The 27,352-nt window shown below is 42.6% G+C and overlaps 1 protein-coding gene across 1 annotated transcript; it reads left to right on the forward strand.

Moving 5' to 3' along the window:
- Window positions 1-27,352, forward strand: CDH17 (cadherin 17; the record flags this gene model as incomplete). Its single annotated transcript, XM_081996884.1, has 17 exons — window positions 1-45; window positions 2,762-2,860; window positions 3,517-3,654; window positions 6,671-6,809; window positions 8,005-8,163; window positions 8,835-9,034; window positions 10,766-10,897; window positions 11,766-11,916; window positions 12,647-12,862; window positions 14,094-14,170; window positions 15,610-15,801; window positions 16,973-17,217; window positions 19,057-19,187; window positions 20,488-20,724; window positions 22,636-22,752; window positions 22,859-22,975; window positions 27,243-27,352. The coding sequence occupies 17 exons, from the start codon at window positions 1-3 to the stop codon at window positions 27,350-27,352; spliced, it is 2,505 nt and encodes an 834-aa protein (XP_081853010.1).

A 27,352-nucleotide genomic window follows, 5' to 3' on the forward strand; every position in this document is an offset into this window, starting at 1 on the left:
ATGTTTAAGCTGCGTGGACTTCAGTTTCTGCTCGTCGTTCACTTGGTGAGTTACGGCTTTTCCTCTGTTTATCTGGGAGCAAACGGCAAAGGTTTCCTGCGAGGCTCTGAGCTCTAACCCGCAGGGCATCCCCGCCTGCAGGGCCGGCCGGCAGCGTGTGCTGTACCCCTGGCTGTGGGAGCGCCGCCCCGACACGGGTGTGACCCCGTGGCCAAAAGTTAAGAAGACGTATCAATCATCAGGGAAAAAAAACCTTTTAAAAACCTGGAAGAAACCAATTTATGTATTTCGCCTCTTGTCGTTCCTCCTTAGATATTACTTCTTCCAGTAAGTGGATATCATGCTCGGAAAGATTTAAAAATACTGCAACAAATCACCAAATAGTGAAGACGTTTGTATCACGTGTTCATGTGTATTATAATCCATACATGTGCTGACATATTAAATGTATTCTAAGACAGATAATGGCAAACAGTTTAAACCATACATATTAGTTATTTAATCTCATGATTCCAGCTATGTGAATCCCTTTTCTGGAACTGAAGTGTATTAATTTTGCTATTTATGGTCCTCATCTATTAAATGCGATAGACTTACTGATGCCTGTAAAGGCTACGGTGGTGGCTTTTACTTTAAATTGAAATTAACAGAAAAGATAAAAAATGAATCAAATTCAAGTTTACCAAAAAAATTCCTTGGAATATGGAGACCCTGGGGGTGGGGTTGACGTGCAGTAGCAAGTACCTCCTTCTTCATTGCCATTTCAAGAGTTGCTGCCCGTGGCAGTGCCGACCCCCATGAAGCCACTCGCAGCCGTTATGGCCACCTTCAAAAGGGATGCCAGCCAGATGCGGGCCAAGGAGAAAGCCCAAGGGGAAATACCCCTTCAGGCCCCTGAGTAGTGATTCATGCTGTAGGCATATGCTTGGAGTATTTATGGTCCACATAAAGTAATTTTAATCAACAGGAAGAGATATCTCTTACTTGCTTCACAGCCTGCACTTTGAACCTGTTGGGCTTTATAGCGTCAGCCTTTGTTCCTCCATGGCGAGGAGCATGACCAAGCCAAACCCCTCCACAAAAAGGCCCTGGCAGAAACCTCCAGGAGCCAGGTTGTGCCCACCAGTGTGACATGGGAACAGCTGCAGCAGGTCAGATCCAGGGTCCTGCTGTCTTGTCCCTGGCAGAGGTCAGCAGTCAGCATTTAGCAAAAATTTTCAAGGGCAACTGTAAAGTACTCTTTCCTGCTATGCGTACCTATTACATGGCTTTTGGGGATATTTTTCTACTGTCACTAGTGTTCACTAGCATCCCTCTCCTTCTTTCCACAGTTCTCACAATATTCTAATTTTCCTGTTTGCAAAAAGAGTCACAAACCCTTGTAGGCAAGGAGGGCAGAATCTCTGGCTGTTATTAAGCAGAATCTGGCGTTATTCAAATACCACTTGCGACACACACACAGAGCAGCGCTTTAGGGTAAATTGCGCTGAACTTAGCTATGTTTTTGTCATAGCCAGAATTAAGTTTTCCCTTGGTAATATGTAAGCTGTGCTTTTCTGTGAGAGGCCAAATAGCTGTCCCAGCAGCAACAGGACCAAATCCAGGGGAAACGTCATGCAGCAGAGAACATGTGCTCCCAGAGCCCGACTCCATGGGCTGATGGACAGGGTGGCAATGGCAGAATAAAATAATTTTTACACAGAAGAAAAGGAGTTTTACCTGTCCAGACAAAGGATGGAGCCCTAATTCTGGCAGGCAGCACCTCAGCATTGGCAAAACCTTGGCGACAGAGGAGTAGGCATTCAGGGGAGTTTGGTCTTGCCTTTGGAGAAACAGGTAGATTATATGACATGTAGGCTGAATTGCCTTGTGTGCAAGGGCTGCTCTAGGAGGCTGATTTTTGCTTTGCTTTTTTGTTTGAAAACAAGAACAGCCCTGAAACCTTAGGGCAGTAGTTTGTCCAGCCATCTTTGGGCACTAGGGAGGAGGTGGTTATAAAACTCATATAAAACTCATAAAACATTTGCCAGAAAAAACACCATGTGAAGGCATTGCCAGCCATTAGGAAGAAAACAGAGGCCGAGACAGATTTGCATGACATTTTTGCTGTGAGGTAGGAGTCAAAGATCAGCAGGATGCGTTTCTTCTGTCTGTGGTTTGCACTCACATGCAACTGATGTGAAGGCACAGGGCTTGCCCAGATCGCCAAGGCGCTGAGGGTGGTGGGGTAGGGGACCTGGGGAGGTCCACCTTTTTCCCTTACAAAAAAGGTTTGCATTTACCGAGGAAATTACAAGGGGTGCAGCCCCAATTCTGCTACATCCCCAGGTGTGGCATTGGGTCTCTCAACACACTTGTGGCCACAGGACTGTGTGACTCCTGGATGGGATGAAACTGGTCCTGCTGGGGGCACAGGGATGATCCAGAAATGCTTTTATGAATTTCTTCTTGCTCTCAGTCTACCCTCAGCTGTTAGGTGCTTCTGTTTGCTCTTGAAGATACATCAAATCTCATTTAATTATGTAGTTGTTTGAAAAGGGCAGGGCCCAAATGTTTGTTTTCAAATTAATTAATAAATAACACTGATTTTAAAAATGAATGTGCACTAAAGAACCCGGAGATGTTCGGTGGAAAGCAGTCTCCATTATACTACAGCAAAATAACTTGCAAGAGGCTCATTGATGGAGAGCTGCTGTTCGTGTGTGGTGACAGCAGACATCCCTCAGCTGCTTTCCTCCATCCCTTTCTTTCTCTCTCACAGGCTATGTGCCAGAATTTGGGGGACCTGCATGTAACTGGGCCTCTGAGGGACATGAATTTCTCTATTCCAGAAGGAGGGGGAGTGCGCTTCATTTACCAGGTAATCAAGTGTCTCTTGGCATTGACTCCGGACAAAACCCCCATAGTTTGCACATACTGACCTCACGGGCAACGTTGTTATCTGTGCTGCTGGGAAGAACAGTCCCCCGAGAGGATCTGAAATTAACTTTGACTTCCTCTATCTGGGAATTCAAGAGTCTACACGCAGAGAGCAGGAGACAACCCCTTCTCTCAAACACGTTTTAAGAGTATATCCTAAGACAGGGATTAATAAAATCAGCATTCCTAGAGAATGGGTTTCCATGTAACTTGTGTCATCATTTTCCTTCAGCTCTGAGGTTTTCTTCCCAAAGCCATAACCACAGAAGGACAGATCCAGCTCCCAGGCAAATGGAGGATGTGTGTAATTTTTTTCCATTCCCGTGCTCAGACAAAGCCCTGTCCTAAGCAGACGTTTGCTTTGGAAAGAAACCACAGTTGGGATTTCCTGCAACATTCAGGAAATAATGTGAAAAATCCTCTGTTGAGGATCAGAAAACAGCAGATTTTTTTAAGCAGACTCTTGGAATATCATTCCCCCAGCTAAGCACACTGTTGGCAATAGATTTTAAAAGACATAAAAGCATGAAAATATTTAGATTATTGTGAAAATGCTGAAAAAAGGATGATTTTCCCTCTGATTTTTGCCCATTCTAGTTCACATCCGAGCCACCTGCTGTGAGTTTCAGAGTGACTGGTGAAAAAGATGGAATAATTGACATTGTGCCGAAGACAGGCATCCTGTATCTCAATGGGTCTCTGGACTGGGAGACCAAAGCAGTGCACAGGCTTCAGGTAATAACTCAATGAAAAATAGGAATGGAGGGTTATTCATATTAATCTTTTTTGATAAACCTGAAATTAATGGAAAACTGTTGAAATGTCAAATTCCTTCTTTTGTCTATGTTTACAGAGAGCTTTTTCATTTTTAACTGAGCTTTGCTGAAAGATGAGTGGTTTTATAGTTCTGAAAGACTTTGCACAGGAAAATGCTCCTTAGTACAGGAAGGAAAAATTACCCTGATGCCAACACCAATCCTTTAATTGTCCTAATATGAGGAGGACACTTGACTGGAAGTGAAATCTGGCCCCATGGTTGAGATTCACTTGTTAACCTCAAAGAGTGATAGGGTGAATTCCACAGCTGGAATGGGAAAATGAACTATTGTATCTACTTAGGAAAATTATAATTTATTTAGTGAAAAATGGTGTGAGTAAATGACATTTAGACACTAAGGCACTGATCGAACCTCTGTTAGGTAACAGCAGAAAGCTGTTTGGCAGATGTCAGAGACTATTAGAGGAAAGAGCATTGTGTGTTTGTCCTGCTATAATACTCTTTTCATAAAGCTTGCACTGTTCATAAGGATCTTATCATAAGATTCACAAAGTGGTAATAATGGAAGAGGAGAAGGCTGAGGGATACAACAATTTCTTTGCCTCAGTCTTCACTGGCAGTCTCTTCCCACACCTCTCAAGTGCATGGACTTGAGATGGTGACTGGAGGAGCAAAGTCCCTCCCACTGTAAGAGAAGATCAGGTTCGTGACCACCTGAGGAACCTGAACATGCACAAGTCTATGGGGCCTGATGAGATGTATTCCAGAGACCAGAGGGAACTGGCTGATGTAGTTGCCAAGCCACTCTCCATGACATTTGAAAAGTCCTGGCAGTCAGGTGAAGTCCCCAGAGACTGGAAAAAGGGAAACATTGCACCCATTTTTAAAAAAGGTAGCAAGGGGGACCCTGGGAACAACCAACTTGTCAGCCTCACCTCTGTGCCTGGGAAGAACATGGAACAGATCCTCCTAGAAGCTCTGCTAAGGCACATGGAGGACAGCGAGGTGATTCAAGATAGCCAACATGGCTTCACCAAGGGCAACCTAGGGGCCTTCTGTGATGGAGTGACTGAATCAGTGGACAAAGGAAGAGCTATGGATGTCATCTACCTGGACTTCTCTAAGGCATTTGACATGGTCCCCCACAACATCTTTCTCTCTAAATTGGAGAGAGATGGATTTGATGGGTGGACTGTTGGGTGGATGAGGAATTGGTTGGGTGGTCACATCCAGAGGGTAGAGGTCAACAGCTCAATGTCCAGATGGAGATGAATGACAAGTGGTGTCCCTCAAGGACCAGATGCCATCCAGAGCAACCTGGACAAGGTTGAAAAGTGGGCTTGGGTGATCCTTATGAGGTTCCACAAGGCCAAGTGCAGGGTCCTGCACCTGGGTCGGGGCAACCTCCAGTATCAATAAAGGCTGGGGGATGAAGGGATTGAGAGCAGCCCTGCCGAGAAGGACTTGGGGGTACTGGGGGATGAGCTGACAATGTGTGCTCACAGCCCAGGAGGCCAACCGTCTCCTGGGCTGCATCCAAAGCAGTGTGTCCAGCAGGTCGAGGGAGGTGATTCTGCCCCTCTACTGCGCTCTGCTGAGACCCCACCTGGAGTCCTGTGTCCAGCTCTGGAGCCCTCAGCACAGGAAAGGCATGGACCTGTTGGAGCGGGTCCAGAGGAGGGCCACCAACATGATCAGAGGGATGGAACACCTCTCCTCTGAGGACAGGCTGAGACAGCTGGGATTGTTGAGCCTGGAGAAGAGAAGGCTTCGGGGAGACCTTATTGCAGCCTTCCAGTACTTAAAGGGGGCCTATAGGAAAGATGGGGACAGACTTTTTAGCAGGGCCTCTTGTGATAGGACAAGGGGTAATGGTTGTAAACTAAAAGAGGGTAGATTTAGAGCAGATGTAAGGAAGAAATTTTTCCCAGCGAGGGTGGTGAAACGCTGGCACAGGTTGCCCAGAGAGGTGGTAGATGCCCCATCCCTGGCAACGTTCCAGGTCAGGTTGAACAGGTCTCTGAGTAACCTGATCTGGTTGAAGATGTTCCTGCTGATTGCATGGGGGTTGAACTAGATGACCTTTGGAGGTCCCTTCCAACCCAAACTATTCTAGGATTCTATGATTATATGTAAACACTGTTATGAGAGGATCAATATCTGAACAGACAATGTACATGACAATGTTTTAGCTAACCTTACCTATGTTTCTAAAGTCTAGCACTTCAGGTTTAATGGTTTCATGTTCTCAGCTCTAAAGCACCCTTGGATTAGAATTAGAGAGGACAATTTTCTAGCCCCAGAAGTTACTAACCCTAAAGATGGGAATCCTTTATAGACAAGAAGTGATGACAGTACTGAAAAATTACACTTGATTAGGCATAAATAATGATGATTTGATCTATTATGTGCAAACGAAATAAATTCTGACAAACATAATATATACTTGGTGCTTTAAAGTCAAAGAAGGCTGAAAAATGAGGAGTCAAATTGTTTGAAACAAAAATCTAATCAGAACTAAGAATTAAGTTTTCTTTACAAATCCCTAGTTCAGCCTATTTTTCTGGTTGATTCTTAAAATAGCACACTTGAGTCTTCTATATCATGTTGGGTTTTCTCCTTGTTCTTTAGAAAGTATTTATTTCTATTTAAAGAAAAGGATGGGGTCTAAGCTGTGCAAGAATACAAGTAGTCTGCTGAGACTGCAAGTGAGAAAGTACCCTCTGAAAAGTGTCATCAGAGGCAGGAATAGGTTATTTTGTTTTGTTGGCATTAAATACTGCAGTGAATTATTGTCAGTGAGCTACTGTGGTAAATTTGTCCTTGTAGATGGAGCCACCCAGTGATGTCTCTCACCCGGTTTGCGTCACAGTAAGAATGACTTGGCATTTGACATCTTGATGTTCATTTATGTCTTGTTAATTTATCTACATGAAAATATTTCTTTGCTGTTCCTTCTTTTTCCAAATCAAGGTGGAAAGTCTGGATGAAAAGGGAAACACAGTGAAAGGTCCATACGCTGTTACAATACATGTGGAGGATATCAATGACAACCCACCAGAATTTGATCAGGCAAAGTACACTGGAGTAGTGAGGCAGAACTCCCGTCCAGGTAATCGTCATAATAATTAAATGTTATAGTTAATAAAAAGCTAGGTAGATTATTTAAACAGGGAGATAAAGTAGGGGCTATACTTCAACAAGCTGAAAAAAGATAAGTTTTCCTTCCCACAGGATTGTACAAAATAAGGATACAAACATATATAATATAATGAAAAGGCAAAGAGGTGACCACTGTGTGTTGTAAAGGGATGAGTGTAATCAGAAATATTTCATAGTACTTTTTGCTTTGCAAGTATCACTTAACAGGCAAATATTGCTGCCCTCTCCATTGCACTGAACCCGCCCACCCCCGTGCCAGAAGGAGTTTAAAGTTTAAAGGTTGCCGAAGACTATAGAGAAAGAGAATTCTAAGAATATGTAAATCTTTGCACATCAGTGGAATAGAATGCCACTGTAGATATGGGGTATGTGTTTACTGTGACTGATGCTTCTCAGAACGTGGGCTGAACCTTAGTATTTAGGAGAGAGTTTTAGATTATGGATTGTAGTGATCCAGTCCAGAAATCAGGAAAGTATCAAAGAGTAGTTCGAGAACCACATCTTGGAAATGAAGCAAAGGACTTATCCAGCTGTTATCACTGAGACTATGACTCAAGAAGAAACTTTCACTAAAGAATACATATATAAAGCTCCATGGGTCAGAAAACCATTCTGCAATATTTTCCTGTATTCTTCAACTGCATCCAAGTCAAAAATATTTTGAATGTTGCATTGGTGATCAAGAGGCAAAAAATCACTTATGTTACTATGCATTTCTTTTTTTTTCCACTGTATGATTGTTCCTTTAATTATAACTGTGTCACAGCTGTAGGACATTTTTCTCAAGCTGTTTTGGGTTGAACCGATTTGTTTAAGGACTGCAAAGTGGCCTTAAAGAGAGATACAAGCGAGCTACATTCCGGATGCAGGCACTCTTGATAGTTCTCTGCATTAGGTCTGTCACCTTCTTCATCAACTGGTCTTCACACCTATTGTGATCCTACTAAGCAGAGCTGGTGGAGGGGGGACCTGTGGGATGGTACACGGGCAATGTAACCTTCACACACAAGCAAGGCTTACCATGCATTATGAAACAATGTCGGCTTCCCATAAACTGCCTTCCTGGCTAGAGAGCTCTGCTTGAATGGACTGTATGATGAGGTTTCAGTCTCCTCTTACCACTGTTGCTTCTCTAATCTGAACAGGCAAGCCGTTCATGTACATCCACGCCACTGACCGTGATGATCCTACAACTCCCCATGCGCAGCTGACATACAGCATTCTCCATCATTTTCCCAACCCTTATACAGAAATGCTTTTCCAGATTGATAATGTAACTGGAGCAATCTCACCGAGTAAAATGGGTATGTAGAAAGATTCTTGTTTGTCAAAAAGCAAGCATTAGTTCTTGGGTGTACCTAGGAATAAAACAATCCAGCTCTGATGTAAAATTCTGAACAAACGTAGCCAGTGGGACATACATACTCCACTGAGGCCCTGGTTTGGGGGAACTTCCTTTGTATCCCACTAAATTCAAGGGAAGTTAGCAGAAATGGAGATTGGGATCTAAAAGTACATTGAGAAGAGAGGTAGATCCTTTGGACCTCAGGACTACACTGAGTCAGATCTTGGGATTAATTCTCTTCCTTGAATCTAGAAAACCAAAAGCAGTAACATGAAAAATGAAGGGAAAACTCAGCTGGCCACATGATCCCAACTAAACTGCAATGATTTAAAAACCCTGTCTCCTGCTGGGCTGAACAAGTGCCTCACCGGAGTGAGGGCTGTTCAGTGATGCATCGGCACAAGATGTGACCACAGCACAGAGATCTCATACAATTACGTCCACACAATGCTGTGCTGCATCGTTCAGAGAAGCCAGAGGAAATGGCTTGCTGAGATTTTGCACAGAGGCCCATCTAAGGAATGAGCTTGGAGCAGAGGAAACAGCATGGTGCATGTAGGAGGCAATGTGCAGATGAACCATCTCCACAGCCTCTGCTTCATTTCACTTGTCTCTTTGCTTTGCCTCTAGGCTCTCATTACTTAGATCCTCAAAAGCAGGACACCTTCACGCTTGTTGTCATCGTGAAGGACATGGCAGGGATGACAACGAACGCTTTCACCAGCAGTGCTGATGTGATCATCACTGTAAAGGAGAGCCTGTGGAAAGCTCCTGCCACCATCCACATCCAAGAAAACTCAACCCAGGTCCACCCTGTCAACATCAGCCAGGTAGGGCCCTTGGCTGTGCTCCTTGCATCTCTCCTTGGTGCCGCAGAATCATTTTTTCCCAGCTAACTGTGAAGGTGTCCCACTGCATTCAACACCAGGCTCATGAGAAGGACTTTGGCATCTCCCAGTTATTTTTTATATGGTATCCTTTCAAAATTATCTTTAGTGCTGGTCTCATTAACTTATTGTTAGCATGAAAGTTAATGGTTTGAAGGTGACGGCGATACAGTCAATAATTAGAGTGACTGGACTTTGCCCTTCAGTTTGGAGGGGCTGTTAGCACCATCTGTGTGAGAGAATATCCCATAGATAAAGGAAACATTTGGAGAGTTTTGTAACAGCATAATGACTGGAAGAAAAAAGGGTGCTTTACAAGGCTATTTGGCACAATATGAAACACAAAACTCTTGAGACACCCCAAGGGAGCTCCCAGACAGACATGTGGCAGTTGGGTGCCCCTGCAGAGGTGATGCTCTTCTCTCCTGATGGGTTTCTTTGAGCACTTCCAGCTTCGCTCTATCACCACGGGCCCTCCAGGCTTTGGGCAAACCAAGAGCTAGCCCGTTGAAGGTTATTTTGAGGTTAGTTTCTTCCATCTGCAGAAGAGCCTGGCAGGGGACCAGCTCCACTGCAACCCTGCACTTGGGGACGTCTGCTGTGACAAGTTTTGTGTGGCACAGCACACCTGCTATATCAAAAGTCCCTGGGAAGGACTGACATTCCCTCCTTCAGCATCCTGCATTCCCACGGTATTCCTCTTTTCACAATGCAAATGCAAAATATTTTGCAGATAACTGCAGACCGATAGTGATATATACATCAGTAATTATTAACTAACAGGACAGCAGCCTTTCAGAAATGTTTGACTTTTTGAAAAATGCCTTGGCACTGACACCCCCAATGCTGTCATCCCTTGGACATGACAGGATACCCCAGATCCTGTTTGCAAGAGTAACAGACTTGGTGCTGCTCCCACCAGCTTCAGTGACAGCCCGAGGAAGTCCAGCATAAAAACAGGTGGAAGAAAAACTGACGTGCAACAGTGCTCCTATTCTGGGGTCACTTGTGTATAAATACCATGTGGCAGCAAATGACATGTTGATTCTGCCTAGAATTTCATTAGGGGAAAATGAAATGCAGTTGCTGCTATATAGTATAAAACATAAACAGTAGTACTGACTCTTCCATTAATTTGGCAGTCTGTTTACTGCATTGCATTTTAAATCAGAAGCACCCCACTAAAGATCCTTCATCGCAGATATTGATGCATGTAAAGAGCATACACACATACGTGCAGATAGGTACTGGATATTTGTTTTGTTGTTCCACATCTCTGAATTAGATAAACCAAAACAACAGGCAGGAATAGACAGTGTAAGGAGATGGAATAAATTAGTGTCAAGACATTAAAATACATATAATGCTTTCTTCTCATGTATCACCATTTAGCTCCACATCCCCAAATTCTTCCATAAAAAGATAGTGTCATAGCCCACTTGGACAGCTGGAGAAACTGAGGAAAAATGGCTTCACCACAACAATTCAGAGAGCAGAGGTGGATTATCAGTCTGTTTTTCTGCAGCTCTTCCCAAGAGCCTGCCAAACTGCTAATTTTCTGGCTTATGAAGCTAACAGGGATGTAATCTTTTCTGTTTGTGGTCCAGAAACGATCCCTGTTAAATCTCAGTCTACACTTCTGACTTCCTGCCTGACTTATTTTTGTGTTTTTAGGTGCATTCAAATGAGCCAGATGTAATTTATGACCTTTTTGAAAAAGAAAAGCTGCCCAGGTTCCCATTTTCCATCAATCAGAAAGGTGTTATTTATGTGACTGAACCATTGGACAGGGAAGAAAAGGATACCGTGAGTAAACACATAAAGCCTCACCGATGGGAGAGACCGTAGCAGGAAGCTGATTATTGGTGTGCGAGTAAATAGGAGAAAGCTCACTAGAAGGGACAGAAGGGGAAAAAAGAAATAAAAGCTTTATTTTTTGTAATTTCTGTTTGGGAATGACTTGATAGATATGAAAGCACATTCATCTACTACACTGCAAACAGCCTTCAGTTTGGTACCCTACAACATTTCTCCACGGGTGTGGCAGTAGCAATCATTGCTCACAGTGTAAGTATAATGTACAACACAAACCAACAATGGCAGGATTGTAGATGCATGAGCAAGAGGTAGGCAGTGGCATTTGTCGAGGTTGGGAGATTTGGATGTTTCAGATCTACTCCAGATCCCAGGGTCCTCGGGGATCTCTCCACAGCAGAAGCAGAGATTAACTTGCAGTTGCAACTGTAAAGTTACCCTGAAGTTCCCCATCTGGGGGGTCTTGTAGACAGAAAACCCTCGGTACCCTTTAGTTCTTAGAGGAAATTTGGGCACAGAATAGGCCAGAGATCAGATATACTGAAGAAATCCTATCTCTGTATGTGACAGATTAATTTGCAAAGTGACAAAAATGAGATATTCCTGCTTTTCTTGAAACCTTGTGAGAGCAAGTTCACAGTGCAGTCAAGTATTCAGGACTTGTACATTCTTTTGAGAACTCAAACTTCAGGCACTAAGGGGTGATGGAAAAGTTCTGAATTAAACAGTCTGAAAATACTGAACAAACATACGAGAGGATATATCACCTGCATGGAATGCTCCCATAGTTACACATTTAAATGCAAAATATTGTCACAGTGGACATTCAACACATCTAACCTCAATATTCTTATTGCAGTATACTTTCTTTGTGGTCACAAAAGATAAGGAGGGAGAACTGGTGGACAAACCTCTGCACATTCATGTTATTGTAGAAGACATTAATGACAATCCCCCTGTGTGCAAGCAGGCTGTCACTGTAATTGAAGTTCAAGAAAATGAAGGGGGAGGTAAGAAAATGGCTTCTACTCATTTATACACATCATTCTAGTTCTGTTATTGTTTCCAGCTTGGTGCAAATAAAGCTAGAAATTCTGGTCCTAAAGAGTGAAATGTAGCTCTCCTAGAGAAATGCTTTCCTGTGCAAATAGCCCTGTTGTTTTCACTTCAATAATTCATGTGGAAAGGATTTCAATAACCTGAGAACAGACCCAAGACCCCTACTTAAAAAACGCTGTTCCATCTAAAATACAAAATTGCATTTTCCCACAACCACAGTTTTGCACAACTGCTTAGAATGTAAAAAGAAAACCACCCTTTTTATAACTAATACAAGAAATACTGCTCTAAAAGCAGCATGAGCCCATTTTCCTTCATCCATATGCTTCTCCAGCATAATGCTTTTGACTTCAATGGACCATTACAGAAATCTGTCCCTAAGTCTTCACATCAGTTATTTGGTTTCGAGGCTGAAGTGTCTGTTATTACAGACACTTCTTCGCATCAAAACGTGTAGCCCAGTCCTTTTGGACTACCCCAAGTCCAAAACAGCTCGTTGGGATGCTAAAGGAAAAACTCCCAGAAGTCAAATCATTGTGTCCATTGCAATGTTTTCCATGCAGTTCTATTTTTATTGCCCCTCTACTCTTTGCATTGGTATCACTGTTGTCAGTGTATACCTCTGTGGAAGAATAGGAACACTGCATTATCTGACTGCCTCCGGTCTCTTCTCTGCCACAGGAAGTAATATTGGCACCCTGTTTGCTACGGACATGGATGAGGAGGACACCCTTAACTCTCGTCTGCAGTTCAAAATCCAAAGTCAGGTTCCTGCTGTTCCTGCAAGTAATCTGTTCTTTATTCAACAAGACACTGGGATTTTGCAGTTAACTAGCCATTCGTTAAACAAGCGCATTGCATCCAACTATTCCTTGAAGGTGCTGGTGACGGATGCAGGTATGTGACGCCTGTAGTTATACATCGGAATAATTTTGTTCGCATTGGCATCCCCCGTCCTCACTGTCCAAGGGATGAGAGGACACCTGGAGGATTTGCTGGACAGGAAGCAGCACTGAGAGCTGGCTTGCTCTGGCGTGCTACTGCCTTGTTCTCAAGATGCAGGGAGGTTAATCATGATTCATAATGCAAGTATGGAAGGAAACCAGCTCTAGGGCAGAGCGTGGATAAACTGGGAAGCTTGTTAAAAAGTACTCCATTAAGACATTTCCTTCCACAGGGGAAAAAAATGAAGAGATCATGATTGTGGTTTTCCCCCAGAATCTTTCAAAGCGACTCGCTGAAGAAAACCAAGAAATTAAACACAGCTGCTCAGAGAGTCCAGATAATGTATTTTAAAAGATTAAGAGCTGAAATTAATCTTCAAAAAGAATTTTGTCCAATATGTAAGTTCCCAGGAGTCCTCTGAGGTTCACTGGATGGAAAGGAAATCAAACTCCGTGCTCAAAGCTTTGTGCTGGAGTCCTTATAGTCAGGCAAAACTTGTGGATGAACTGGCAGGTAAAGAAAAGAGTGTGGCATGTCTGTAAGTAAAACAGCATCACTTAGGCAGATGATATGAAAACCTTGCAGAGGGAGAAGCTGGTGATTTGTTTTGGATGCTTATTTGAATTCCATCCAAACAGTTTTGTTTAGAATATTCCTTAACTTTCAGCTCATGAAACAGGTCTGTAAAACACTAAAATCCAGCTACATATGAATGGCACACGACCAGACAGAGTATGCTTTTAAAATCACATACCCCTACTCAGGTAGCACTTAGATTTACATAGGTCTGAAGTTTAAGTCTGGCTGTAACAAAAATGGGGATGTTTCCTGATGGCTTACCAAGAGGACAAGGTAGCATAACAACCTAGGGCTTACTTTTTGACATGGAAAAGTGATATTGAGAAAACTAACACAATTCACAGCTATCATTGTCCTGGTAAAGGGATATGGTTAAAAAAAGTGAGGGAAATTAAATGAAATGGGATGGGACAATACTGAAGAAATTGGGAAGGTTAGTAAGAGAGTGAGGCTGCCAGTGACTAAGAGCAAGTGCTTCTTACAACAGCAGGACTTTGCTTGATAATTTGTCAGTGCTCACTTTTGCTCACAGTGAACTCTTTTGGAGGAAAGTTATTTTCGGCAGAAGGGTTGCCGTGACGTTGTTTGTTCCCTTTCCATGCAGTATTCCAGACAATATGTGATGTGCAAATACATGTCATCGACATCAATGATCAGATTCCCATCTTTGAAAAATCAGATGTGAGTATTTTTAACACCGCTTTTGGTGTCCCAGTAACTTTTGACAAATGTTTTAGCATATGTTCAATGTCTATAGAATGTCAATGGGAAACTAACCATTTACAGAACAAGTAACAGAGCAATCCACTAGCAAAAATAAAGGCAATGTATTGCTGCAAAGCATGTATATAAGCTCTATCTAGACAGTGAACATTGGGAGAGACTCATAGTTAATTCTGAAATATAAAGCAATTTGCTCAGTGGAAAACTACATGTACAGAAAGAAATGAATCTATTAAAGCAGTTTATTCCAGAAATGGAGGGAAAGGGGGAGGAAAAGGCTTTACAATTAATTAAAATAGCTAAATAGAAAAAAGCTAACATCTCCCAAGTTCCCTTCCAAACACAATATTAATGTATCCAGAAAAGCCAGAAGGTGAATGGAAATCAAAGGCTCTATTTACTTTAACCAGAAACAGTGGTCCAATGATCCATGCCCAAATGCATACCTGCTGGCCCTTTCTTCCAGAATAGGTGTCAGGCCTTTGCTTTTTCCTCTGTTGGAGGTGCTGACATCTGGCAGAGAGGCCTGCAGACCTCCTGTGACTTTTGCCTGTTGGTCCAAGCCTCCCTGCAGACACTGCAGTGGCTGGAGTGTCTTACATTTAGGTGTCTGAGCTCCCACCATACTTCTAGGCAATGTAGGCAGTGGGCTCAGGAGAGCTGTCTGGCCTATCAGGTGTAGGCGTCCTCTTGGGGAAGCCATGTTAGTTTTTGTCCACCTATCTGTTGATGATAATGGGACCTTAGGTACATGTAGACTAGGTGCCTACGTAGCAGGCTGTTGACTTTCTCACCTCAAAGTCTCAGTGCAGGACCAGGTCTCAAGATGAGACTGCTTGGTCAGGGTGCACATCAAACAGAGCGAATGGAGCTGGGTTGCTAATGTGTCAATGGCCTATGGTGCATGCAGCAATTAAATCTTTATCAGCTAGTGGCTAGGGAGCTCAGTGGGTACAGAGGAGCTGTACTGTCCCTACTGCTGTGAGCATTATATGAACGTGGAGAGGTTTCAACAGAGGAGGTAAAGGTTTGGGACTTCCTATATTAGTAGCTTGTCCACTGACAGAGATCCCATCACCTTTGATAAATGTATGGCTAAAGTGGGGATACAGCAACTTTGCAGGGGCTCTTAGTGCCCGTCTTGCAGCTCTGGGCTCCCCTGGGCAGCGGGGTAGCTCACCTGTGCCACTGCAAGGCACTTCACTAATGCTTTTGTACGTCTCTCTAATCTGGTTACGTCTCTGCTGTGAAGTGCACCCACCACTTCCTTCCTTCACACGGCTGCTGTGGGTTAAAATACATACGTGCTTGTGGGTGGCAAGCTTGTTGTAGCGCTCAAGTTTTTATCTGCAGATGGTGCTTGGTGTGTCATGTTTCAATGATCTCTCTCTCCTCAGTATCACAATGTGACTGTTGCAGAAAATCTTCCAGTAGGAACAGTGATATTAGAAATTCAAGCTACTGATGGAGACGAGCCTGCCACAGGGAGCTCCTACATCATTTACCAAGTGAAGGAAGGAGATCCGGACAACACGTTCATCATAGAGACAGATATTGAAACCAACCGAGGGTTCGTCAAGATTAACAAGGTGAATAAATGGGTTTATTCTTCTCCTTTATATATATATATTCATATTTGTCATAAACATAAACTGCCCTGGTGATGACTTGCAGAGGGGGTTGTTGGCTGGTGGTGGTGTGAGGACACCCTAAGCATGGAGCACACTGCAGGAGGCCCCACTCTTGAGCTCAGGCGCTGTGCCTGGGCAGTGCTCAGGCACACCTCTCCTCCTGCCTTTGCTGTCCCCTGCCCACCCACCACCACCAGCAGCTCCCTCCGCTGGCTCTGCTGTTGGCCCCTTCTCCAGCAGAGCAGGCTTTGACCAATGAAGTAGGTCTTTATGCACCATAAAGAAAAAAATGGCATTATTTGAGTGATTTTGCAGCAGTGTTTCTGGAAAAGAGAAAGCCAGCTAAATGCTTTCATGGGCTGTGGTAGTGGTGTTGGGCTGTCATTGGGCACATCCTCCTGCTGCTGCTGTTCTGGCCTGTTGGTGGCAAAAGCCATGGGAGCGATGGGAGCTGCAAGTGAGACCAATATGTCAGGATGAAAAGGCAGTTTGTTCCTGATGAAGCAAACATCAACTGCAACAAAGCCAAGGCCAGCGCGTGCTGTGATGGGTGATGCAACCCATACGTTGAATGCTGATGCTGAAGACAGGAATACAAGGAACACTTTCTTCTGTGTCCATGAATTTAAATCATTTTCCAAGGGGTGACATGTTGTTTGCATCCAGTTCACCTGCCGCCAGTTGGGCCAAAGGCAGGCAGGTGCAATGTTTGGTAGATGATCTTCAGGCTCAACCTCAGCATTATTTTTTCCCAAGGAGGCCATTGTGAGAAACTCTGCAGTGTAACAACCCTCGCATGACTTTTGTCACCCGGAGGTCACCCGAGGCCTTCTCGTACAGAGCTATAAATACTATTGCTGTAAACAGGATATAGTTATTAAACTTAGTCAGACAGGTGGCAATAGTATTAGGAAATACAGTTGCTGAGGAGGCCTCCAAATGGGCATATGGTTTCATTTAGATTGACCATTCCCAGTGTCATTTTGCTCCTGACAGCTGTTATTTTGTCTGTATCTGGGATACAGTCTCCTCCTTGAGAAGACGGGGACTTTGTGGTTTCCCATGGGAGCTCCCCAGGGCAGTAGGACCATCGCTTAAAGCACCTTTTTTTTTTTTTTAACTTATCCAGGCTCTTGATTTTGAAACAGCTCCGGTGTACAACCTGGTGATCAATGCCACAAACCCTGAACCGTTGGTGCCAGGCGTGCAGTACAACTCAAGCTCCCTTACCTTGTTTAAAGTTTTCATAACAAATGTGGATGAGCCACCTGTTTTCCACAAGACAGTTTATAAAGGAGAAGTGTCTGAAGACATTCCTGTCAATACCCTGGTCATGACGGTGGAGGCCTATGATCCTGAGGGGGATACTGTAAGGTAAAGAAGAGTGACCATGATCTATTTATTAAATTTAGGCTTTAGAAAATTGTTCTAAAAGAGGTACAAGGAAAACATGCCCAATGTTTAGCATGCAGGAAAAGACTTTTTTACAAAACTCTCATCTCCTAGTAGAGGTGGAGGTGTGGTGGGGTGATGGCTGGTGACTTACCTGCAGCAGACTGCTGGGCAGTGCTTTTCTAACCAGCTTTCTCTCTGTTCTGTGAAAAACATCAGCCAGGGGAGCCCTGGAACCAGGAAACTAAAATGTCTATCTCCAGCAAAAAGGCAGAGCTGGTTGAGAATAACAGGGTTTCCATACCCATAATGCCTTTAACGAATGAATGAAGCACATACTGCGTACCCCTAGGAATCATTAGGACAGTAGCTGCTTTTCATGTTGCACAGGAAACTGCACAGGGCGTTTTCTCCACCAAAACACACAACCTGTAGTGAAGCTCAAGTCTATAACTGATAATTAATTAATTTTATTTTCCAACTGCCAAAGACGATATGCCTGTTTCCACTGCGGATGCAAAGCTCTGTGCAAGACAACTCCTGTGCTTGTTGAGTGGGATGCAAAACCTGCAAACTGGCTCATTTGGTGGCCCAATGCCATGCTGTATGGTCAAGTCACCTTGGGTCTCTGCCAGCTCATGGATCTATGCACAGTGCTGTGTTGCGTGGTGTAAATGTACCTTACACAGTAGAGTCAGACAGACGAATTATTTATGGCTCTTGCTGCAAATTCCCAGCTGGGATGCTGAAGAGATCAACCCCAAAAAAACAACCCTTGAAAATTAACTAAAATTCAGCAAAACACTAAGTAGTTAATGGAGTTGCAGAATATGACCGTTAGGCCTCCCATGGATTTTAATTCCCAGAGGTTTCTGATCTGGCTTTCTACTTTCCCCTAACTTTTGGGAACTTAACATGTTTGGCCTTCTGTCAAACTGGTTTGAAAGTGAGCCACATAGTCCAGAAGCTCTGGGGGATGATGACAGAGACAGATGATAGGAATTCATATTTACATAAACCACATTTCTGCTAAAAAATAGGTTAAAGTACACAAAATAAAAAGTATAAAAAGTGAAAGATGTACAAGCATGTCAGCATGCTGTTTTTAATGCAAGGGGTACTGAAAGAACAAAAGCGTTGAATGAGAAGGTCAGGTCACATCTACTCAAGCAAATGCCTGTGCTTTGACTGGGTCATATGTTCATGGTTAAATTTGTATAAGTAAATACCCGGAGAACTTGGGGTTTTTTTAAACAATAATATAAAGGCAATTATGTGGTGATGTTTAAAGTACTCTCTGTTCCAAGGCTGCCTGATGGTAATTACAGGCTGCTCCAGACTGGCAGCAGATGACCACTATAGTCTAGCTCAGGGTCCTGGCCCCTTGCTGATCCAAAAAAGGGGTCTGCACTACTTCCTCTGTCCCCCAGCCTTTGGCTTATGCCCCCATCAAAATGAAGGCATGGAAGATGTGATGGGGAGAGAGGGACATGGGGTTGGGACAGAGTGCACTTCTGGACCAAAAGTTCGGGAGCACCCCAGATTTCCCAGTTAGGAGGAAGATGGAGTTGCAGTACACAGGCTGGAGAAATGGTGGCATTCCCACAGTCCTGCCCTCGCTCTTCTCAATGATTTTGGCCTCCATTACTCTGTCTGTCTCTTCTGGTTGGCTGTAGTACTGGGACTCTTCCAAGAACCGTCTCTTTGAGTACAACTGTAATCAAGCTGCTTGCCTAAAATCAATAAAGAAGTATTTGCTTTGTCATCAGTTTTTCCTGATTTGGACTCGTATATGTGACTTTTTCTTATTTCTTTCCAAAGATACTCCCTAGAAGGTGACATGAGGAAATGGCTGAGGATTGATTCAATCACTGGGCAGATACACACTGCTTCCACTTTGGATCGAGAACAGCAAGAAATGTACACGGTTGACGTTGTTGCATCAGAACTAAGTAAGCGATGAAACAACTGCATGTACACACAGCGGAATCTGATGCCCTTACTGCTTTATGAGGAATTATCATACCTCCCATGTGTAAACCCATGAAAAGTATAGGAACATGTGATGTATCCTTAGAAGTATAAATTTCTTAAGACCTTAACTTTCTTAAAAGAAATCTTGATGTTGTTGATAATGAGGATTAAAATAGCTTTCATGAAGTCAGCTATCATATGCCGTTATATTTGTTTGAGCCACATGGCATATAGAGAAGGTTAGAATTTTTTCAGTGTTTTCGGCATCAATGTTTTCTGCTACTTTTTCCTCTATAGCTATGAAGATTTTAGTCATTTTTTGCAGGTGTGTTTAAGCTTCCTGAAAACATACCTGGAGAATAACTTGCAACCTTGCACAGAACTTCATTTTATTATGAATAGAACCAATACACTAGTTAGTCTGAAAGATATTAGGGCACCTAGTTCCAGCCATTAGAATCTTTCACATAGTCCATCTGGGGAGATTTCATTATGTGATTTATATTGAATAGGGGTTAAAAACTCCGAACTATAACTGATTGAATGAGGTATAAATCTAGATTTCCCTTAATAAACACAGATAAACAATAAATAAAAAATATAAATATATAAATATATATGTTATATAATATATATATTTTATATATATAAATATATGTATGTTTATATAAGTATAAACAATAATGCTGGCCACTGTACTGGGGGTTATAGATAATGATGCAGATTCTGTATGTCAGGAAAAAGGAGTGCTTCCTTGAGCATAGAGATGGAGTGGGGCTGTTCCTGCAGGAACAGGCTGGAGAAGTGACAGGGCTCTGAAAGGTCTTCTTGGGCCCTTTGTCTTGGCTCCAAGGCAGAATATTGACTTTCATTTCCTTTACATAGAAAAGAGATGGGAAACTTAAGGAGTTTCATGCTTAAAAGAGTGCTCCAAAGAGCACTGCTCACCTTGGATGTGACTGCTTACCAGATATGATGGGTGTGACTGCTTACTAGATACAATGTCTATTGTACCATTGTCTATCTGCCTCCTTTCACTTGCTAGTGTTCTTTAGTTAGCAAGAGTTGGGGGTAAATAAACCATACTTTTGAAAAAGTGGTGGCAGCTATGATGAGTCCCTCAGGACCTCCTGAGACCTTGCCTCTGCAACCTGCAGACAGAGTATCATCTCCCACTGCCTGCCTGATGGTGCACCTATACAATAGCTGCAAATGCAACAACCCAGCGCGTTAAGTCCAAGATGTGCCTGTAACTTTGCATTCTGTTAAACTCAACAGAAAATGCAGCTCAGAAATCCAAAACAACCTTGATACTACACCTAATTGATGTGAATGACAACCCTCCACAGCTAGCTATGGATTATCCTCCTTTCTTCTGCCACCCACTCAGTGGAGGAGAGAAAGCTTTAATTCAAGCTACAGATGCTGATGAACAGTTGTATTATTCAACATTTTCTTTTTCTCTCGTGGATAATATGAATACAAGAAATAACTGGGAAATCTCAAAAGTCAATGGTAAGTTAATAAAACTATTCTTACAATGATATAGGACTCTCTAAGTACTCTGGGAAATACAAAGAAATATTGAATTCCTTTTCATTCCTAGTAGTGCATATAGAAAAAAATTAGGTTGTTGAGAAATTACACATATTTTTGCATGTATTTATTTGAACACCTAAGTCATTAATATTTTGTTCAAGAGATTACATCTAGTATGTCACAAGCTAAAATTTCACTAGTACTTACGAGAGAAGAGACATGTAAGAATAAAATGTACTGTGTGCTTAAATGAATACAAACCGCTTCTGCTAAAGAAATAAAACAGTTTGCAAACTATTTCTGATATTACATGTGCAAAAGGGAATCATGCCTCACAAACCAACTGGAGTTCTTTGAAGGAGATTAGTAAGCACATGGGTAAGTGCTTGGCCAATAGAGCCTGTCTGAATTCCTAAAAGACGTTTGATGAAATGTCCCACTAGAGAAAGGTGGGTTGCCACAACGTGAAAAGGACAAGTTTTGAAAGGATAAATAGTAATTTAAAATTCAGAAGTTGGAGTAAATGGTCAGCTCTTGCACTGAAGGCAGTTCATGTACAGTTTTAACAAAGGGGCTTTTGCTAGGACCTGTGTAGGTCAATAAATATGGGTGTGCAATGAGGAGTTATTTGAGTAGGAACGAAGTGTGAAGAATTGCAGGACATCCTTGCAAGACTGAGTTGGTTGAACAATATGACAGATTCAAATGAAACCCAGACCCCCCAAATTCACATTTGAAATCATGGGTGCTGAGCTAGCATGAGCCAAGAGTGAGACCTGTAAGCAGTCCCATGAAAATGTGAGATCAAATTATTAGTAGTGTTCAGAAATGCAGATCAAATATTGGGAATTACTAGGAAAGGACCAGAGAATAAATTAGAGAATATCACTATGCCCCTGTATAAATCCATGATTTGTTAAAACCTTGAATTCTGGTCTCTCCATCTCCAAAAAGATATAGTAGAACTGGAAACAGGTTCAGAGAGGGTCACAAGGGTAACCAGGGTTATGGAGTAGTCTGATATAAGGAAGTGTATGGAAGCAGCAATGTAAGCTACTACTTTTTAGTTTGGAAGAGAGTAGGGAAAATAATACAATAGAGGTCTATGAAATCATGAAGGTCAGCGTGGCCAGATGTTCATCATTTGCCTTCTCTTCCAGTACACAAACGTGGGAGCCTCAAATGAAGCTTATGGAAGTTACTTCCAGTGCAGATAGCAGGAGGTAGTTGACTGTGGAACTTGTTGCTATAGAGTGTTGTGTATGCAGAAAGTTTCTACAAGTTCAAAGCAAGAAATTACATCTTGCTCAAGAAGTCCTTGAGCTGAAAATGGTTGAAGGCTGGGAGAACATTAGGAGAAAATAAAATACATGCTTGCTTTTTTATGGTAATCTCCACTTGTTCTAGAGACAAGGTACTGACATCGATAGACCTTTGGTCTGATCCCAATGGCTGTTTACAGTCTTACTTTTCCAAGTTTTAAAGAGTTTTAGACATGACAGTTTAAATGCACTAGAAGGATAGTCTGTCCTACTAAGTTATCTTGGGAACAATTTAAGTTGGTTATGACTTCTATGAGTATGGGGGGATATTCTTGATTTAGATGTCATGCTAACAGTGTAGCACTGCCCAAGGTCAGATTTGGCCTGCTGTAGAAATTAGGAAGGAAATTCTCTGACCATGTTATGCTGAAAGTCAGACTAGACATTCAGAGAGTCCCTTTTGACTTAATGTCTGCAAACCAATGAGACCTGGGAAGACCTGGGAGAAAACAGGAACTACCATCATGTGCAAAGCAGCCTTAAAAAAGAGCATTTGTTGCTGGTATGAATGTTGAGCTAAATTTCTTTCTTGTGCTGACATGAATGTCCCATTTCCTACTTACAGCTACTCATGCTTACCTCTCTCCGAAACATGCTAACTTTGAAGAGAAGGTGTATAATGTTCCAGTAATAATTAATGACAATGGAAAACCACCTTTGGAAAGAAAAGTGAATCTTGAAGGTATACTATGCACAGAACTATCCCTTTCAAGACAACAGTTACATTTATGAACAGTCAAACTGGACTACTAAACTCCTCATTAACCTCATGGCATTTCTTTTTGCAGTAAACATCTGCAAGTGTTCAAGTGAAATGTCGTGCTTTATTGAAGTACAGCGTGAGCACTTCTGGCCAACCACCGGCCAGGCAATTGGGATTCTTATTGGGGTCCTGCTTATCATTGGTAGGTCACTTTTTCTTGGTTGATATGAAGCCAAGTCTCCAAGATATGATGGTGTTGCTGCATTTCTGACACTGATTCACTTGATGGGTGAAGATATGTCATGAATGTTGCAGAATGAGCAAAAGAGGGAAGACCTCATGTTTTTCTATCATGATTGCTGCAAATTTCTAAGTTTTTGGTCATAGCAATAACTGCATGCATGTACAGTGGCACACCAATTAGCTATGACAGAAGAAAATGCTGTAGCATATTGTCATTTCATTGCTACCTACAGCCTTTTTCCTGTCAGAGAAGGGATTGGAGCCTTGTCTTTGGCTTCCAGATTATAGTGGAAATAGTGAAGCATCCAGGGATGCCATGCTTACTATGTCTGTACCTGTAGCTTACAATTATGATTTTATTCACCTATTTCAGCTTCGTAGGTTTCCATTTTTTCATAGGGAGAATTGCTTTGAGCTGTGGGAAACTGGCATTTACATGAACAAAGTACAGTTATATTGTTAAGCGGTACCGAACAGTATTATCTTCTTATAGGCATGAGCTGATGCAACTTCAACAAGTAGCTTAAAACTCTTTCCAAAACAAGACAATATCTTTTTTTATATCAGAATAGAATAGCATAGCATAGCATAGCATGCAACAGAATCGTTCCAGTTGGAAGGGACCTACAACAATCATCTAGTCCAACTGCCTGACCACTTCAGGGCTGACCAAAAGTTAAAGCATGTTATTAAGAGCATTGTCCAATTGCCTCTTCAACACTGACAGGCTTGGGGGATCAACCAGCTCTCCAGGAAACCTGTTCCAGTGTTTGACCACCCTCTCGGTAAAGAAATGCTTCCTACTGTCCAGTCTAAATCTCCCCTGACACAGCTTTGAACCATTCCCACACGTCCTACCCCTGGATCCCAGGGATAAGAGCTCAGCACCTCCCTCTCCACGTCCCCTCCTCAGGCAGCTGTAGAGAGCAATAACAACAACCCTCAGCCTCCTTTTCTCCAAACTAGGCAAACCCAAAGTCTTAGTTGCTCCTCACAGGACATTCTTTCCAGCCCTTTCACCAGCTTTGTTGTCCTCCTCTGGACACATTCAAGGACCTTCACATCCTTCTTAAGTGGTGGGGCCCAGAACTGCACACAGTGCTCAAGATGAGACCGCACCAATGCTGAATACAGCGGGACAATCACCTCTTTTGACTGGCTGGTTATGCCATGTTTGATGCAGCCCAGGATGTGGTTTGCCCCCTTGGCTGCCAGGGCACGCTGCTGACTCATGCTGAGCCTGCTGTCAACCAGCACCCCCAGGTCCCTTCCTGCAGGGCTGCTCTCCAGCCACTCCTCTCCCAATTTATAGTTGTGCCGAAAGTTACTCTGTCGTAGGTGCAGAATCCGGCATTTGGACTTGTTAAATTTCATCCCATTAATCGTTGCCCAACACTCCAATCTATCTAGATCGCTCTGCAAGGCCTCTTGTCCCTCAAGAGAGTGAGCAGCACCTCCCAGTTTGGCATCATCAGCAAACCTGCTAATGGTGTATTCAACTCCTGCATCCAGATCACTGACAAATCTATTGAACAGAACTGGCCCTAGAATTGAACCCTGAGGAACAGCGCTGGTGACTGGTCGCCAGCCAGATGTAGCCCCATTCACTACAACCCTTTGAGCCCTGCCCTTCAGCCAGGCCTTCACCCAGCGCACCATGTACCTGCTCATCCCACAGTTGGACAACTTGTCCAGAAAGATGCTGTGAGGGGCAGTAATAAAAGCCTTATTAAAATCCAGAAAAACTAAATCTATGGCCTTCCCTTCATCCATGAAGTGGGTGACCTTATCATAGAAGGATATCAAATTAATTAAACAGGACTTGCCCTTTGTGAACCTATGTTGACGGTGCCTGATAATTGCATTATTCTTTCAGTAGTACCCAGCATGACCTTCTCCATAATCTTTCCAGGAACTGAGGTTAGACTAACAGGTCTGTAGTTGCCTCATGCCCTTTTTGTAAATTGGAATAACATCGGCTAGCTTCCAGTCAGCAGGGACCTCCCCAAACTCCCAAGACCTTTGGTAGATGATTGAGTGGGGTCCTGCCATAACATCCTCTAGCTCCTTCAGTATTCTCTTTATCAGTGTAAGTGCAAAAGTAGTGAGGATGACTGTTGATGGGATCCAGTCCCCTAGGAAGCAAAGAGCAAGAAGAGTTCAGTGCTCAGTTCTGTGTGGTTTTTTGAATGTGATGGTCACAAGAGCCAGACTGGGAAACTGTGACTCAGCTGTATAAAGGGGAGGGAGTGTGAAAGACCCATGGAGAAAATCAAAGAAAAGGAAATAAATACATTACAGACCTCATAGTCAAAAGAGTTAGATTAAATTAGAGGATAAAAGGGAAAAAAACCAAGAATTTATGTAAGTTAACATTACTTCAATTCTAAAAGGAAAGAGAACGAACCCCTAAGAACAAGTTCAGTATGGAAAATGACAAAACCAAAAATCTGTGTTGATTTTCTTTTGTATTACTCAAACCCCAAAAGCAAGAGAAAGTGTTGATGCATATGTGATGGATATGTGTTTGTCTTTTGAAGATAAAAAGAGAAAAGAAATATTCAAAGAACTTGAAATGGAAGAAGCCATACTTAGACCATGCAATTGACAGAGAAATCCCTCAAACTGCAGCTTTATCATCTCTGTTCAAGCTTCTCACCTCACTTATTTCTGCACAATGCCTTAGTCTGATCCCTCACTCAGTATAGTGCCACATTTAAATGAAAATTATGTTGGATAACTGGCTAAAGATATTTTCATTACAAGAGAGCTGGTCAGCTTCAGAGAGCACAGTAAAAGTTGCTACTGCTTTATGACTTTTAAAAAACGCGGTGCATGAAGCTCATAAAGGATTTTTAAAAGAATTCCTGAAATGAACATACAGGTTTTTTCAACAGCAAGTTTTTTTCACTATAAGGGCAAAATCAGATGATAGCCTCTCAGGTGGATTTAACAGGGATTAGATATGGGCAAGGGAAAAACAGTGAGAAGTATCTAAAGATTTTAAGAAACCTGTGGAGTTTACAAATATTCAGTTTGGCCTTGAAGCTCAGAAGATATCACAATAAAAACAACCATCTCCTGGGGTCTGTCTGACACCAGAAGGAATTCCCACATGAGCTAAGGACTATCTCAGACCTCAGCACCTTTCATTCCAAGGGCAAGGATCCTCTGTAGTCTTACTTTCTTTAAAAGAAAAGAAACACAGACCATAGACACTGGAAAACAAAATACAACAAAACAAAAAATACACCCCAAATCCTCATCCAATCCATTCTGATGGGAGAAACTCTTTCATTAAGACAACCTGTCTCTCTCCTGGAAGATATTTCTCCCACTGAGAAGAGGGTGGGAGAATAAATATCATGTGGCAGATACTAGGTATATTCCTTGATTAATTACTCAGGAACGACAAATATGAACGTAAAATAAGAACAACTACAGAACAGATATTCAGAGCAATTAATGGGGCAAGGGGAGTAGCTGAGACCTTCTATATACTTTAGTAAAGGAACAAAGAGATGTTGAGAGTGACAGATAATCTAACATTGATAAAGAGGAAATAAATTTACATCCAGTGTATCAAGCTCATCATGATTTAAAAAGATCAAACATATGTACACATATAATATGCATATTTGATGTGTATATATGTATATATATGTATGTATGCACATAAAGACATAGAGACACCTTAGATTGGACAAGACAAGTGATAATAAAGGGTATAAGCACTTCTAATCCAGCCTGGAAGAAAATTTCAGTCATTCTCAGCCATAGGTACACTGGGGTCCATCAGCTATTCCTAATAGACACCAAGGAGTTCCCAAAGAGTAACTTTGCTGTCAGCAGTCTCAGCTTTGCTGTGACAGAATTGCCCTTCCCATTGGGAAAAAAACCAGGGACTACAATTCAAGACAAACATGACAAATCACTGCTCAAAGGGAGGGGGGATAAAAAAGACACTTTGCCTAGATCTGCTTAGATCCTAGACGAGAAGTTCTCCTTCGGGGGAAGTCTCCTGAGCTCTGAGGCATGTGATCCTGCCCACCAGTGCCTGAGCATGCTGTTGGTCCGATGCTACATGGTCATTCCCCAAAGCTGTTTGCTTCTGTTCGAGAGGTAAAGCAGTATGGCTACTACAGTGCGGGTGCCAGATCCTTTGCTGAAATAACTTTTCAGAAAGTTTTCTCTTCCCCTTACTGATGAGTGCTCTCTGTTTTCAGGTTTCATTGTAGGGGGTGTGTTTTTTCACATGAAATACAAACAGAAAAATGAAAAGAAGAGCCATCAGAAAGATGTAAAGGATAAGTCCGAACTCAATAGACTGGCTTAA

Source organism: Phaethon aethereus (genome assembly GCF_964289735.1).
Source record: "Phaethon aethereus genome assembly, chromosome: 2".
NCBI classification, from domain to species: Eukaryota; Metazoa; Chordata; class Aves; order Phaethontiformes; family Phaethontidae; genus Phaethon; species Phaethon aethereus.